Raw genomic sequence first — 15,484 nt, forward strand, 5'->3', positions numbered from 1 at the left:
GTTAAGTGATTTTAAGAAAGTGAATATTCGTGACGTTTTCTATTATTTCCACATCTCTTAAGAATGATGATGCACTGTAGTTGAAGCACACATTTTTGTTCTAATCATTATCCAGTTAAATTAGTATCCACATAACATCAGCCTTAAACTACTAATCTTGAAAGAATTCCTGTGTTTACAACAGAAATCTGTTTCAGAATAGTCTCCAATGTAGTTATAAGTATTTTTTAGGGGCATTTTATTTATTTATTTATTGCTGTGCTGTTTTTTCTTTATTTTTTTTAATTTATTTTAATTGGAGGCTAATTACTTTCCAATATCGTAGTAGTTTTGCCATACATTGACATGAGTCAGCCATGGGTGTAAATGTGTCCCCCATTCTGAACCCCACCTCCCACCTCCCTCCCCATCCCATCCCTCAGGGTCACCCCAGTGCACCAGCCCTGAGCACCCTGTCTCATGCATCGAACCTGGACTAGTGATCTGTTTCACATATGATAATATACTTTTTTCAGTGCTATTCTCTTAAATCATCCCACCCTCACCTTCTCCCACAGAGTCCAAAAGTCTATTCTTTACAGCTGTGTCTCTTTTGCTGTCTTACATATAGGGTCATTGTTACCCTCTTTCTAAATTCCATATATATGCATTAATATACTGTATTGGTGTTTTTCTTTCTGACTTACTTCACTCTGTATAATAGACCCCAGTTTCATCCACCTCATTAGAACTGATTCAAATGTATTCTTTTTAATAGCTGAGTAATATTCTATTGTGTATATGTACCACAGCTTTCTTATCCATTCGTCTGCAGATGGACATCTAGGTTGCTTCCATGTCCTGGTTGTTATAAACAGTGCTGCAATGAACATTGGGGTACACATGTCTCTTTCAATTCTGGTTTCCTCGGTGTGTATGCCCAGGAGTGGGATTGGCTGGGTCGTATGGCAGTTCTATTTCCAGTTTTTTAAGGAATCTCCACACTGTTGTCCATAATGACTGTACTAGTTTGCATTCCCACCAACAGTGTTAAAGGGTTCCCTTTTCTCCCCACCCTCTCCAGCATTTATTTCTTGTAGACTTTTGGATAGCAGCCATTCTGACTGGCGTGAGATGGTACCTCAGTGTGCTTTTGATTTACATTTCTCTGATAATGAGTGATGTTGAGCATCTTTTCATGTGTTTGTAAACCATCTGTGTGTCTTCTTTGGAGAAATGTCTGTTTAGTTCTTTGGCCCATTTTTTGATTGGGTCGTTTATTTTCTGGAATTGAGCCGCATGAGCTACTTGTATATTTTTGAGATTAATTCTTTGTCAGTTGCTTCATTTGCTATTATTTCTCTTGCTGCTGCTGCTGCTGCTAAGTCACTTCAGTTGTGCCCGACTCTGTGTCACCCCGTAGACAGAAGCCCACCAGGCTCCTCCATCCCTGGGTTTCTCCAGGCAAGAACACTGGAGTGGGTTGCCATTTCCTTCTCCAATATGTGAAAGTGAAAAGTGAAAGTGAAGTCACTCAGTCGTGTCCGACCCTTAGCAACCCCACGGACTGCAGCCTACCAGGCTCCTCCATCCATGGGATTTTCTAGGCAAGAGTACTGGAGTGGCTTGCCATTGCCTTCTCCGATTATTTCTCTTAGGGGCATTTTAAAATCTACTTAAAATAATCAAATCTCAGATTTAGAATTTGTCCTTTTTACCTATACTGTACTAAGGATTCGTGTATTGTATCACTTATTCTAACCAGTGATCTTAATTCACACAATAATACAAATGATCACATCTGTTTTTAATGTATTCTTGTCATTCATATAGTAAGTACATATTAGTTTGAGTTTATTACCTCTGACGAGAATTTTTTTAATCTTTGAGTTTTAAGAAGCTTAATAACATATTTATGGATAAATTTCTTTTCTCTCTAACTATAGCTCTCTGTTCAGAGTCTGATATTCTCAGTAACACTCTTGATACATTGACTGAGATAGAATGGAATCCAGCAACAAAGCTACTAAGTCAGGTAATTTAAATGTATTTTACAGAGCATTATGCTTTTACTCCTTTTAAAACTCATTTGTTATTGGTGTTTATTGTTGTAACACATTTCTAGCTCTCAATTAATTTCAGTAACAGTTTTGGTTCCATTTAGGGCTTCCTGGGTGGCGCTAGTGGTAAAGTGAAAGTTAAAATTGCTCAGTCCTGTCCGATTCTTTGCGACCCCATGAACTATACAGCTCATAGAATTCTCCAGGTCAGAATACTAGAGTGGGTAGTCTTTCCCGTCTCCAGGGGATCTTCCCATCCCAGGGATCGAACCCAGGTCTCCCGCATTGCAGGTGGATTCTTTACCAGCTGAGCCACAAGGGAAACCCAGTGGTAAAGAACCCATCTACCAATGCAGAATACTTAAGAGATGCAGGTTCAGTTCCCTGGGTTGGGAAGATACCCTGGAGGAGGACATAGCAACCCACTCCAGTATTCTTGCCTGGAGAATCCCAGGGACAGAGGACCCTGATGGGCTATGGTCCATAGGGTCGCAAAGAATCAGACGGAAATGACTTAGCAGCAATCCCCTAGAGATAAAAAGGGTTGATTTTTAGTGTCTAAATTCTCAGTCGTATATTAGAAGAATGATACAGGTTAGGGAATGGTAAGATTGCCAGATAATACTGAAAATTAAAAGTGTCTGTTGTCTTATCAAGAGTTTAAGAAATAAGGAATAGTATAATCAATACTATAGTAAGTTAAATTATATATTTACTTTCTAGGCTCTTAATGTTCAAAGAAATATAGTTTTACAAATGTATTTGTTAAAGAAAATTTTATTTTCACTTTGGAGGACAATTGCAGTGATTCTTGGGAATTATTATTCCCATTAGCTGACCGTTGCAGCTAGTTTTAATTAGTTCAGTATTTAGACAAAGTATTTTTGTGTACCTAAAACATACTCTAGAAGTTCAGTGTTTTTTGAAAATCCTGATACTAGTTTTCTTTTTAACTCATGGTTTGACTCTCAAACAGTATAGAAAGCAGAAACAGACCCCTTTTGAATATAGGAAAACCTAGCAGCCACTAGAGTTTTAAAGATCAATAATCTCTGTTTTACTTCTTAAATTCAGAGATACCTGAGAAATAAAATAGACAAGTGGACAGTTAAGTTTTCAGCTTTATAACTAACGAGTTTAAAGACCTGTATTCCATTTTATGAGCCCTACCTCCTTCTTCTGACTCGACTTTTCCAGTCAGGAACAGGCAGAGCATTTGTTTATATGATCCTTTTTTTTTTTCATCCTAACCCTTTCAAAATAGTCTTCTTCTATTCTGAGTTAGTTTACCAAAATTGCAGACCCTTTATCTTACTCTGTATCAAGCTGGACCGTTAAAAAGATATTGAAGAAGAAAATGCCCTGAACCACCAAATGATTCAAAGTTAATTATTTGATTAATCTAAATTTAGTTAAGAAAACAAAAGAATATATGATTCGAATTCTGACTTGAAAATTTGGTTTTGTTTACAATAGGAAAACTTAGAAAGTGAATTGAATTCACTTCGTGCTAACTATGATAACCTGGTACTAGACTATGAACATTTAAGAAGAGAAAATGAAGAAATGGAATTGAAATTAAAAGAAAAGAATGATTTGGATGAATTTGAAGCTCTAGAAAGAAAAGCAGAGAAAGATCAAGAGGTAAAGAATGTGGAAATGTGAAACTAAACTGAAAACACAAGTTTAAAGGAAGTAGTCTCTTAAAAATATTTATTTCTAAACTTGAGATATTGAACATGTCCCTGTTTTCCACATATATACACAATTTAGAGAATTTAAGAAATAATTATATTATTTTAAAAATAGTTAAATCATATTTGTTTCTCTTGTGCTTATGCACAAGAATAAGAAATTAAGAACATCTTTAGGAAGGTTTGGTGAATCTACCTATTGATGGTTTGTCCTAAAGAAATTATTTCCCTGTAATTTGTATATTAAAGTATTTAATTTGTTGTGCATATGAAAAGTGCTGCCTAGACTATAGCCATTTCCTTCTGAGACCAACATGAATTTTAATATCCACCTGAAGGTTTTATATATGGATACTATCTATTAATGAATTTTGTTTTTTTTAGAAAGTATATACTTAAGTAACTGTGTATAGTATTAGGCTACATGTTAAGCTAATTCAGAAGCCATCAGACTTTGGGACTTGGAAACTATCCAAAAGATTCAAGAGATTTCTTAGCGTAGAGAGTCTTTAACCTAGAGTTCATAAACATTTTGAAATTATTTTGTGAAATTTTGGAGTCCATATTCAGTTTTCTAGAGTAAGAATCCACAGCTACTATCAGACATGGGACATGATCCATTACTGAAGTGAAAGTCTCTCAGTTGTGTCCGCCTCTTTGCAGCCCCATGGACTGTATAGTCCATGCAATTCCCCAGGCCAGAACACTGGAGTGGGTAGCCTTTCCCTTCTCCAGTAGATCTTCCTAACCCAGGAATCAAACTCAGGTCTCCCGCATTGCAGGTGGGTTCTTTACCAGCTAAGCCACAAGGGAAGCCTGACATGATCCATGAATCCTCTTAAAAATGAGAGTCAGTGTTTTGGTGTAGGTAAAATATGACTTAATTTGTAGCTACTTCTCAGATTTCTATGTGGAGAGCCCAGAGGGACACAGTTCTTTTGTCTCAGTTTCATAGTTTCTTACCTGTTTTTCTTAAGAAGAAAAAAAGAATTCTGTGCCAAAAGTTCTACCTACACACTGTAGTATATTTACTTCTACATTTCATAGGTATATTCTGAGAGGCAGAAATCTGTAAGTTCTCTGTTAAGTTTCATTTAACTTGTTTTAAAATTTGTGAATTCACAAAATGTAAAACATCATGAAAAGAAGAGTGGACTTCAACGTGTAATCTGAGTTTTATTGAGAAGGAAGTTCTAGTATCATGTTTAAGAGCATGGTCTCTGGAGCAGATTAACTGGAATGAAACTCTAGTTTTGCTGCTTATTCAGTTCAGTTCAGTTCAGTCGCTTAGTCATGTCCGACTCTTTGTGACCCCATGAACCACAGCACGCCAGGCCTCCCTGTCCATCACCAACTCCCGGAGTTCACCAAAACTTATGTCCATCGAGTCGGTGATGCCATCCAGCCGTCTCATTCTCTGTCGTCCCCGTCTCCTCCTACCCCCAATCCCTCCCAGCATCAGACTCTGTTCCAGTGAGTCAACTCGTCGCATGACAAATTTTAGCCTGGCATGAATTGTGGGCAAGGCTTTGAGGGCGTCATCAAATCTCTCAGGGCTTACTTTTCTGTGTATCTTCCCTCTTGAAGTTAAATTGGGAGCTTTTCAAGTCCCCTTCTAATGCCAAAATCTTATCTAATTTTTTATATGTATCTTATAAATAATATGGTATAAAATTAACTTTGGGCAATTTTATACCCAAAGTGTAGCAACAATGTCTCTAATTTTTCTTACATTAAATAAATATATTCCATTAATCATTAAAAGTGAACAAATTCACCAAATTGGATCACATACAGAAAAATTACAAAAATAAGTCTCATATCTTGATTTTTTTTTTTCCTTTTTACTATGAAAGGGGTAAATAATCCTATTCTCTTCATTTTCACTTGGACACACTTTGAAATTTTAGGTTCTGTGAAGTAACCTTAAAGTTTAAGTAATACAAACTTAATCTGTTCAAAGACAGTTTTACAATATCCATTCCATATTAAACTAAAAATGCAAGTCTGGGTATAAGCAGTGAAGTATGTTCTAAAACCTACATTTAGGGGGAAAGTTTAGCCAAAAGGAGTAAAAGTCAAATAACAGCCTTAGGACATGTGACCATTGTCCTGGCTTCTGAGGGTTTTGTCAAAAATCACTAAAGCTGTGGGTAATTTTCAAGTAAAGATACAGTAATAAAGATAATTTAAATAGTAATTTTAGAGAAAGGAATAAACAAGGTCAAGTATTATCATGATCAGGGAACAAGAGAAATTTCATTTCTCTACCAATTTAGCTTGATTTAATTTTATAATTTTCACAACTTGGAGATATTTAAGTTCATTAAATGTTTCATTTCACCTGCTAAAAATTACAGCTGAAATATGCAACATTTTTTATGTATCAGTGGATTACCTTTGGCCATATCATATACATTCTCTACTCTGCATTTTAAAAAATACATTATTGGGAGAATACACTCATCTCTTTTCAAAAGTTACTTAATCTTTTTCTGTTTATGTGAACCAGTACTTAAAATGAAGAGCAATTTCAAATGAGAGGTAAAGGAATTTTTCCTTCAAATATTTTCAAAACTTAAAGTTAATTATTTAGTTCTTCATTTCTGGCAAATGTGGTTTCCTTGAACAAAAATTAGAGAATAAAAGGTAAAAGAGCCAGCCAATTTAAATTACAACAATACAGATTAAAACTTTGCTGAACAATGGGCTAGCCACTAATCACATGTGCCAGCTGAGCACTTGAAATGGAGCCAGTCTCTACTACCTAAGTATGAAAAGAAGATGAAAAGTTACATGAATTTTTTAATACTGATTACATGAAGTAAAATAGTTATATTCATTAGATTAAATTATATTAAGGGGCTTCCCCGATGGCTTGGTGGGTAAAGCACTTGCCTGCAGTGCAGGAGACTTGGGTCCAGTCCCTGGGTTGGGAAGATCCCCTGGAGGAGGAAATGGCGACCCACTCCAATATTCTTGCCTAGAAAATCCTATGGACAGAGGAGCCTGGCAGGCTACAGTCCAAAGGGTCGCAGAGAGTCAGACACGACTGAGCATGAACACGGCATGGCTAATTATATTAAAATTAATTCTGCCTGTTTCTTTTTACTTTTAATAGTGGCTACTAGAAAATTTTTAATTATAAATTTGTCTCGTATTTCTACTGAATAATGCTGACCTAAAATAGAAAAATGTCAAACTAGCAGTAGTCTGAAATCTAAAACTAGTTAGGACTGAGTTATTCATCCAGAAAATTTTATTTAAATGAGATGCTATTTTTGTAAGTCCCTTATATTTGACTCGAAGTTGCTTTTACTGTCTAATGACTCACCTGATTATGATGATTAAAGAACTCTACGGGATAATACATTTATCTTTGTTAAACTGTAGTTTACTTGTTTTGAACACTAAAGTTTCTGGTCCTTAAATATTTAATGCTGCAGATATTTCAATAAAAAAGAAACTTTAATAGAAATTCTCATATCTTTAAGTAATCTTTATAGTTTTATACAGTTGAACAATATAAAGCAGCAGCAGCATCTTTCCAGTATTTCCTGTAGAATAAACCAACAAGGTAATAGTTCATAATTCCATACATATCTCTGTAGCTTTGGTGAACAGTAAAATATAATAAAGGTACCACTTAAAACTGTCATAATCCAAAACTAAATTTCAAGTCACAACTCATTAAAAGTATGTCAGTATAAAGCTAGGTGGATAATTTATCAGAAGAGAGAAAAACCTCATAAATACATTTCTGCACTTAACCCAAAACAAAAATCTATTAAAAGTATGATTTTTTTAGAGTTTGATTACCACTGTGTCTTCTACAAATGGTGGTTACTAATTTGCTTTTGACGTTATTGTAGCTTTATTAATAGATAACATAGCTATTTTGGGGTCACGCTTAGGCTTTTTTCTTATTTGTTTTGCAGGGTTTGGGGGTTTTTTTTGTTTGGCTGGAGAGTGTGGGGTTTTGTTTGTTTATTTTTATATAATGAGGTGCTTTGTTGCAGTAGCTTGAACAGTTGCTTTCTCAGTCCTTCTTGCTGTGTTGGGTGATTCTAGAGCGGTGAATGAATGCTCTCTTTTTTTTTTTTTTTTTGCTTTATTAACTGTTGGTTTGCTCTGTTGCCTGTTCACATGCTCTTACAGATGCAACTAATTCATGAAATTTCCAACTTAAAGAATTTAGTTAAGCATGCAGAAGTATATAATCAAGATCTTGAGGTGAGCATTTATGTTGATATTTCTATTGATAAGGAGCCCAAACTGTAAAACATCTATGTAATTAAATATTATTTCAGAAAATAGAGGGAATTATATTTTTAAAATCTCAACTCTGAATTTTTCTTCTGCTGATTTAAACTATTAAATGTAAGTTCTTTTTAATTCTTTAAAATTGAAATCCATTTAAATTGTGTTTCATTCTCCTTTAAATGTTTTAGAATGAACTGAGTTCAAAAGTAGAGCTGCTTAGAGAAAAGGAAGACCAGATTAAGAAGCTACAGGAATACATAGAGTCTCAGAAGTCAGAAAGTATGAAAATGGACTTGTCATACTCACTGGTAAAAGTCAGATTTATTTTGTTGTGTCATCATTTTGGCATTTGTAGTTATACTATCATCATCATTGCAAATACTTACACTGAGTCTACTATGTGCTGGGCATTGTTCTAGTTATTTTAAGTATAGTATTTTATTTAATCCTGTGAGAGAGGCACAATTAATATCATTGCCATTTTATGGATAAAAATCAGAGTTGACAATACCATCCTTCAATTGAATGTGAATAAGTTAGTGATGAACTTCCGTTAAAAATCAGTAATTAAAAATTTTTTTAATTTTTTTCAATTGCTTTGTACAAATACATGGAAAAATATGTAATCAGTATCTTCAGGTAAGCACTTGACATTGATTAGTAATTAGAACTACAAAACATGTAATTGAGCATGATTTCATAAATTACATTAATTTTATTTCATTAATATATATATTAATGTATTCTCATTATAGTGAAGTAACTTTTAACAGTTTAATATTTTTCAGAAACTGTAGCTGTAGGTTATTTTGGTCCGTATAAGATCGTGCCATTAAACAGTAGTGAATCTTATGGTGGAATTAGCTTTTTTTTCCTATTTTCTTTCGATTCACTTGATTACTTCAAGAAAGTATCAGTTGAATTCTAGTTTTTAACTCTTTTTTTAAATGGCAGCAATTTCTAGCCAGAAATTTTAGATTATTAGCTGCTATTCTTCTTTTGTTTGCATTTGAGTTTTTCAGAGTACTTTTTGTTATCTTCTATTGGTACTTTTTTATTACCTTTTGTTAATGGCAAATGATCTTTTTGAAAGTGTTCTTTTTGTTCTAAGGCCTTGGAGAGAAAGACACTTTCATATAATCCTGGCGTGTCTATTAATAGAATAAGAATTCCCACCACCACCACCTTATTTCTTAATTTTTTTGGCTGTGCTACGTGGCATGTGGGATCTCAGTTCCGCAACCAGGGCTCAGATCCAGTCACCCTGCACTGGAAGCTTGGAGTCCCAGCCACTGGACTGCCAGGGATGACCTTGCCCGTTTTTTTAATTGTTGTTTATTTCTTTCTCTTTATTCATCCAGTTCATTGATTCATGCATGCACCCATTAATATTTTGCCAAGAACATATGGTTAGATTCACGTATGGCTGAAGTCTTGTTAAAATGCCACTTCTTTCTAAAAATGAGACTGAATTTTTTTTCATATTTATCAGTCATTTCCTTTTTCTCTTCTGTGAGTTGCCTATTCATATCTTTTCTCTATTTTTCTACTGAATTATTTATCTTTTTTTAATCTGTAATTAAACATCCTTAATTTTAACTATTAACTACTCGCCTGTCATATTTTGCAGAGAGTAACTTAAAAAAAAAAGAAAACAAAGACTTTCGTGGCATTCCAGTGGTTAAGACTCCACACTTATACTTCAGGGGGCACAGGTTCAGTCCCTGGCAGGGGGACTAAGATCCCACTTGCCCTGCAGTATGACCAAAACAAAAGATAAAAAAAGAGTAAAGCAAAAAATAAAAATACATAGAAAACTTTAATAGGCTAGGTGAGCAACAATTATGTTTTTTAAACAATAGCAGAATTATTATAGTACTTCTACACAATGCTTTTATAATTTTGAAATGTTATAGCTAGAATTTTTTTTTTTTTTTCCTCTTTTGGCTGCATTACATGGCTTGTAGGATCTTAATTCCCTGACCAGGGATCAAACCCAGGCCCTGGCAGTAAAAGCACTGAATCCTAACCACTGAACCCCTTAAAATTCTCTAAAATATTTTTATTGTGGAAAATGTTATTCATTTTTATTTATTCTAAAAATACATTTGGTAATTTGCATATTGTAATCATTTTTCATTTCTTAGGAATAACATAGATGTCTATATTGACTTTTCCAAATATAACAAAATTAGATTTCACTAAATCCTTTTTGTCATGTGTAAAGGAAAACAATGAAGACCTGAAACAAATGAAACAGACTCTGCTTGATGTTGAAACTGTAGCTCTTGATGCTAAGAGAGAATCAGCCTTTCTTAGAAGTGAAAATCTAAAGCTGAAAGAGAAAATGGTGAGTGATTTTTGTAATATTTACAATAACAGTTAAAATGACCAGTACATTTCTGTGAATTTACAGTGTTTCTCTCAATAGAAAGAACTTGTAAGTACATGCAAGCAGATGGAAAATGATGCGCAGTTATATCAGAGTCAGTTGGAGGCGAAAAAGAAAATGCAAGTTGATCTGGAGAAAGAATTACAATCTTCTTTTAGTGAAATAACAAAACTCACCTCCCTTATAGATGGCAAAGTTCCAAAAGGTATTTTATCATTTCAGACTGACCTCTTTGAAAATCTGTCTTTCTATAGAACAGTACCTAAAAGATTTTGCAGCTGTATTCCAGTGATTAAAAATCCATTATTCTCTGGTGTTTTTAATTGTTTAAAGTTAAATGTTACTGTCATTTGGTATCAGAATTTGTAAATGTTAAATCATTTATGTCAGACATTAAATCAGAAGAGTTTAAAAATTATTTCTCAAATAAACTGAACCCAATCTTGGACAAGGTGATTAACTATTGGATTAACTATTTACCAACACTGACTCTTTCTTTAATAAATTTTATACAATCTGATTAAATAATCTAACTACATGCATAATTTATATTGACCCAATAATTGCAAGCTGTTTTAAACTTACTAAAAATTTTCTAGATTTTATGTCTAGTATGGAATTGGAAAGAAAAATAACCCATCTTCAGAAAGAATTGAATAAAGCAGTCGAAGAAAATGAAACTTTGCGTAATGAACTTAGTTTGCTGTCAGAATTGAAATCTTTACCTTCAGAAGTAGAAATGCTAAAGAAAGAGGTAAGCATATTTTTAAGAAAACAACTCATGAAATAAAAACCTTTGTGAAGTACCTTAAGTATTTTGCCATAATTTATTTTAAACTACCAGGCAAGAGACTATAAATGTTTGATTCAGTTTGTTAGCAATAGAAATACAAGTAAAATTCTAAGAAAAATCATACAATGCCTGCCTCATCAGAAAGAAAACATTTTAAAACGATAGGTAAAAATTTAAAGACACACCCTGATTGTGTTTCTACTGCGTGTCCTTCTGTGTGCAATTCTTATTAGAACCAGAGATTAGAAAGCAAAGCTTTGAAAGTAAACAGGGTAATATGTGTTAAAGAGATATGAAAAGAAAAATATTGCCCTTCCTCAATCAAACCTTTGTTTAATTTCAGTGTCTTTGGTGGGAGGGAGTAATGCAGAGAAAGCTTTTTTCCTCAAAACTGGTCAACTATATCATATTTTGCTTTCATAGCTAAGTTTTCTTTCTTTTCCATAGATACATGATAAATCTGAAGAGCTGTATATAGTAACATCAGAAAAAGACAAATTGTCTTCTGAAGTAATAGATAAGGAAAGTAGAATTCAAGGTTTACTTGAAGAAATTGGGAACACTAAAAGTGACCTACCACCTTCCCAGTTGAGTTGTGAAAGCACTGATCAAGAATTCCAAGATGTTAAAAATCATCATAGTGAATTTGAGCAAAAGTATAAGATGCTCCTTGAAGAGAATGCAAAATTGAATCAAGAAATAGGAAATCTCTCTAAAGAAGCTAAAGAACTTGGGTTAAATTTGGAGGCTTTGAAGATAGAGGTTAGTGCAGGACATCCTCTAGGGAAATGATCTTTGTCCTGGGGTTTTGCTTCCATATATATGTCGCAGAATGATCTGCTTTTCACTTTTATTTTTTCTTATCTTAAAGCTGTCTCTCAAAACCCACGAACTTCAGCAGAAAACAACTGAGAATCAAGAAAGATTAAAGGAAGTGGAAGAGCTGAAGAAACAATTAGAAAGTAGGGATTCTAGGCTGCAAACGGTAGAAAAGGAGAAAACACTGATTACTGAGAAACTTCAGCAAACATTAGTAGAAGTAAAAACCTTAACCCAAGAAAAAGATGATCAAAAACAACTCCAAGAGAGCCTACAAATTGAGAGAGACCAACTCAAAAGTGACATTCAGGATACTATAAATATGGTAAGGTTTTGACTGATTAAACTTTTGAAATTTTAGAGCCTCTTTAAAAATCTTTCAGAAGCCATCATTTATGATTTACGATCAAGCAGTAACTGTAAAATTATTTTCATTGTTTCACATTCTAATGAAAATCATTTTCTATTTCTCTGACAAAGAATATAGACACCCAGGAACAACTACGAAATGCACTTGAGTCTTTGAAACAACACCAAGAAACAATTAACGTGCTAAAAATGAAAATTTCTGAGGAAACTTCCAAGAATTTGCATATAGAGGAAAACTTAGAAGAAACTAGGGATGAATTTCAGGAAAAGGTAAGGAGTGTTTCTGGTCAAAGTTATCATAAAACCTTAGCACTTAGGTATATAACCTTAACCTCAAACACTAAAGTACATAATGGTAATCTCAATCTTTATTATTCACAGTAGTAATAACTCAGAATAATTTACATGCTTAAGCCTAATGTCTTTGAAATAACTTCAGATATAACTGCTTACCATCAATTTGAAAAGGAAAAGACAAAAAATACTAATTCAGATTTTGAGCTGACCTTTTTTCTGAGACCTGATATAATTTGCACATCTTCAAAACCCACTGAACTCTAAGAGTGTGAGAAGGATTCAGTGCTTATTATGGCTAAAATATTTGTTTTATGTTGGATTTTGTATACTTTATAGAGTTTGCTATAAAATCAACCTGTATATCATGTTTTTGTCTATTTCTAGGGTTTGGGCCTTAATTTTACTCTTAGGTGCTTAAATCTTACCTTAATTCATTCTGGATAGTAAGATTCATTTTGACCTGAGACTTTAGGAGAAAAACTGCTTTAAAAAAAATAATACTTAACTGATTATTTAATCAGTTACAAATTTAATTATATGCTTTGGGATGCTAATGGTGATTTTTTTTAAGGGAGGCATATTAGTCTGCTAGGGCTGCCATAACAAAATATCACAGACTGTTTGTAAACTATGTGTTTATCTTTGCAGAAATGTCTGTTCAAGATTTTGCCCATTTTTAAGTTGGTTTTTTGTTGTTGTAAGAATTTTTTGGATGTTAACCCTTTATCAGTTTTATGATTTGCAAGTATTTTCTCCCATTTCATAGGCTGCCTTTTCACTTTGTTGATTGTGTCCTCTGATGCCCAGAAGTTTTTAATTTTTATACAGTTTAAGTTAGCTTCTTTTTCCCCCTCTGCCCTGACATACAGTATTCCAGTGCTGGAAAGGGAGCTTTCTCTTCTCTTTCCTGTGCTTGAGGCGTTTCACTTCCTCTGTTATCTCATGTTCTCAGCTCATCTGTAAGTTGAATCAACCGTGGGCCAAAGGTTCTTGACCTTGATTTGAAGGTTATAACTTCTGCTTTCCTAAGGGGAAGATTTTTTGAATAGTTTATTTAGAATAAGATGTAACAATGTATATCTGCTTTGAAACTAATGCAATCATAGTACCCCATGAGAAGGAAATGGCAACCCACTCCAATATTCTTGTCTGGAGAATTCCATGGACAGAGGAGTCCATGGGGTCACAAAGAGTTGGACACGACAGAATGACTAACGTACACACACATGAGAAGGAGACAATAAATGAGAAGTAAGGGAAGTTATACTCATTGGGACCACCTGGCTTCTGTAGTATTATGTTCATGCTAGAAGCTTCCATGGTGATAAAGAGTCTGATGGGATTTTCGGCACCATTCTGTTTATTAGAGGTCTTGAAGTCTGCACTGGAAGGCTGAGATGACCTTGGTCCACTGATAACCATGTTCATGCTGGAATCACCCATGTAGATAAAAGAGAGGGTCCAGGAATCTCCTGGGACCCCTCTGTTCTGGGCATCACAGAGCTCTATTAGTAGGTCTGTCAGAAATCCTCTTGGAGTGCCCATTCTCAACCTACTTGATCTCTCTCTCTTTGGAAATGCAGTCTCTCTCAGTTCAGTTCAGTTCAGTAGCTCAGTCGTGTCCTACTCTTTGCGACCCCATGAATCACAGCATGCCAGGCCTCCCTGTCCATCACCAACTCCCAGAGTCCACTCAAACTCATGTCCATCGAGTCGGTGATGCCATCCAGCCATCTCATTCTCTGTCGTCCCCTTCTCCTCCCGCCCCCACTCCTTCCCAGCATCAGAGTCTTTTCCAGTGAGTCAACTCTTCTCATGAGGTGGCCAAAGTATTGGAGTTTCAGCTTTAGCATCAGTCCTTCCAATGAACACTTGAGGATTGATCTCCTTTAGAATGGACTGGTTGGATCTCCTTGCAGTACAAGGGACTCTCAAGAGTCTTCTCCAGCACCACAGTTCAAAAGCATCAATTCTTCGGCGATCAGCTTTCTTCACAGTCCAACTCTCACATCCATACATGACCACGGGAAAAACCATAGCCTTGACTAGACGGACCTTGGTTGGCAAACTAATGTCTCTGCTTTTTAATATGCTATCTAGGTTGGTCATAACTTTCCTTCCAAGGAGTAAGCGTCTTTTAATTTCATGGCTGCAATCAGCATCCGCAGTGATTTTGGAGCCCAAAAAAATAAAGTCTGACACTGTTTCCACTGTTTCTCCATCTATTTCCCATGAAGTGATGGGACCAGATGCCATGATCTTTGTTTTCTGAATGTTGAGCTTCAAGCCAACCTTTTCACTGTCCTCTTATTTCTACCAAAAATACTTTGCCCTCTACATGTATACTTACAATGGTGCATACTTACCATTTTAAGTATGCACTGCCTCTGAAAATGAAAGTTGGGAATATTATTATTGGGAATAGGGAATGATTTCCAGCTTTTAAAGAAAGAAAGAAAGTGATAGAGCTCAAAGTAGCTTACTTTTTCAGAAAATCTGGTTAACCCATCATACATAAAGATAATTGTTAATTATCTATAGCTGTTTAGGTAGTTCTTATTAGTGATCAGGCACAAGAGCACACACTGGAGCCAGAGCATTGGGTTCAAAACCTGGTTATTCATCTCTGAGTGACCTTGGGCAAGTGACCTATCCTCTCTGGGATTATTTCCTCATCTGTCAAATGGAGATAATAATAGTACCTACCTCATAAAGTTATAGTGAAGATTTAGTATGTCAATATATGAAAATATTGCCTGATATGTAAGTAATATGTGTTGGCTGTTTTTATTATTATTATTAAAAGTATTATTAACTA

General features: G+C 34.7%; 1 protein-coding gene across 5 annotated transcripts in view; it reads left to right on the forward strand.

The window, feature by feature from the left end:
- The window catches only part of CENPE (centromere protein E), a 72,140-nt gene that overhangs the window by 17,840 nt on the left and 38,816 nt on the right, over positions 1-15,484 (forward strand). For 3 of the 5 annotated variants that reach the window (XM_088836192.1, XM_055434956.2, XM_055434959.2), the window contains exons 15-24: positions 1,926-2,014; positions 3,516-3,683; positions 7,892-7,966; positions 8,185-8,304; positions 10,224-10,346; positions 10,428-10,593; positions 10,988-11,142; positions 11,629-11,943; positions 12,053-12,325; positions 12,481-12,639. In XM_088836192.1, the coding sequence (XP_088692318.1) occupies positions 1,926-2,014; positions 3,516-3,683; positions 7,892-7,966; positions 8,185-8,304; positions 10,224-10,346; positions 10,428-10,593; positions 10,988-11,142; positions 11,629-11,943; positions 12,053-12,325; positions 12,481-12,639 (1,643 nt within the window). The remainder of the gene's footprint in view (positions 1-1,925; positions 2,015-3,515; positions 3,684-7,891; positions 7,967-8,184; positions 8,305-10,223; positions 10,347-10,427; positions 10,594-10,987; positions 11,143-11,628; positions 11,944-12,052; positions 12,326-12,480; positions 12,640-15,484) is intronic. The other 2 variants (XM_055434958.2, XM_055434957.2) reach the window with 2 other exon arrangements.

Source organism: Moschus berezovskii, chromosome 5 (genome assembly GCF_049115385.1).
Source record: "Moschus berezovskii isolate FMDL1 chromosome 5, NW_MosBer_1.0, whole genome shotgun sequence".
NCBI lineage: Eukaryota > Metazoa > Chordata > Mammalia > Artiodactyla > Moschidae > Moschus > Moschus berezovskii.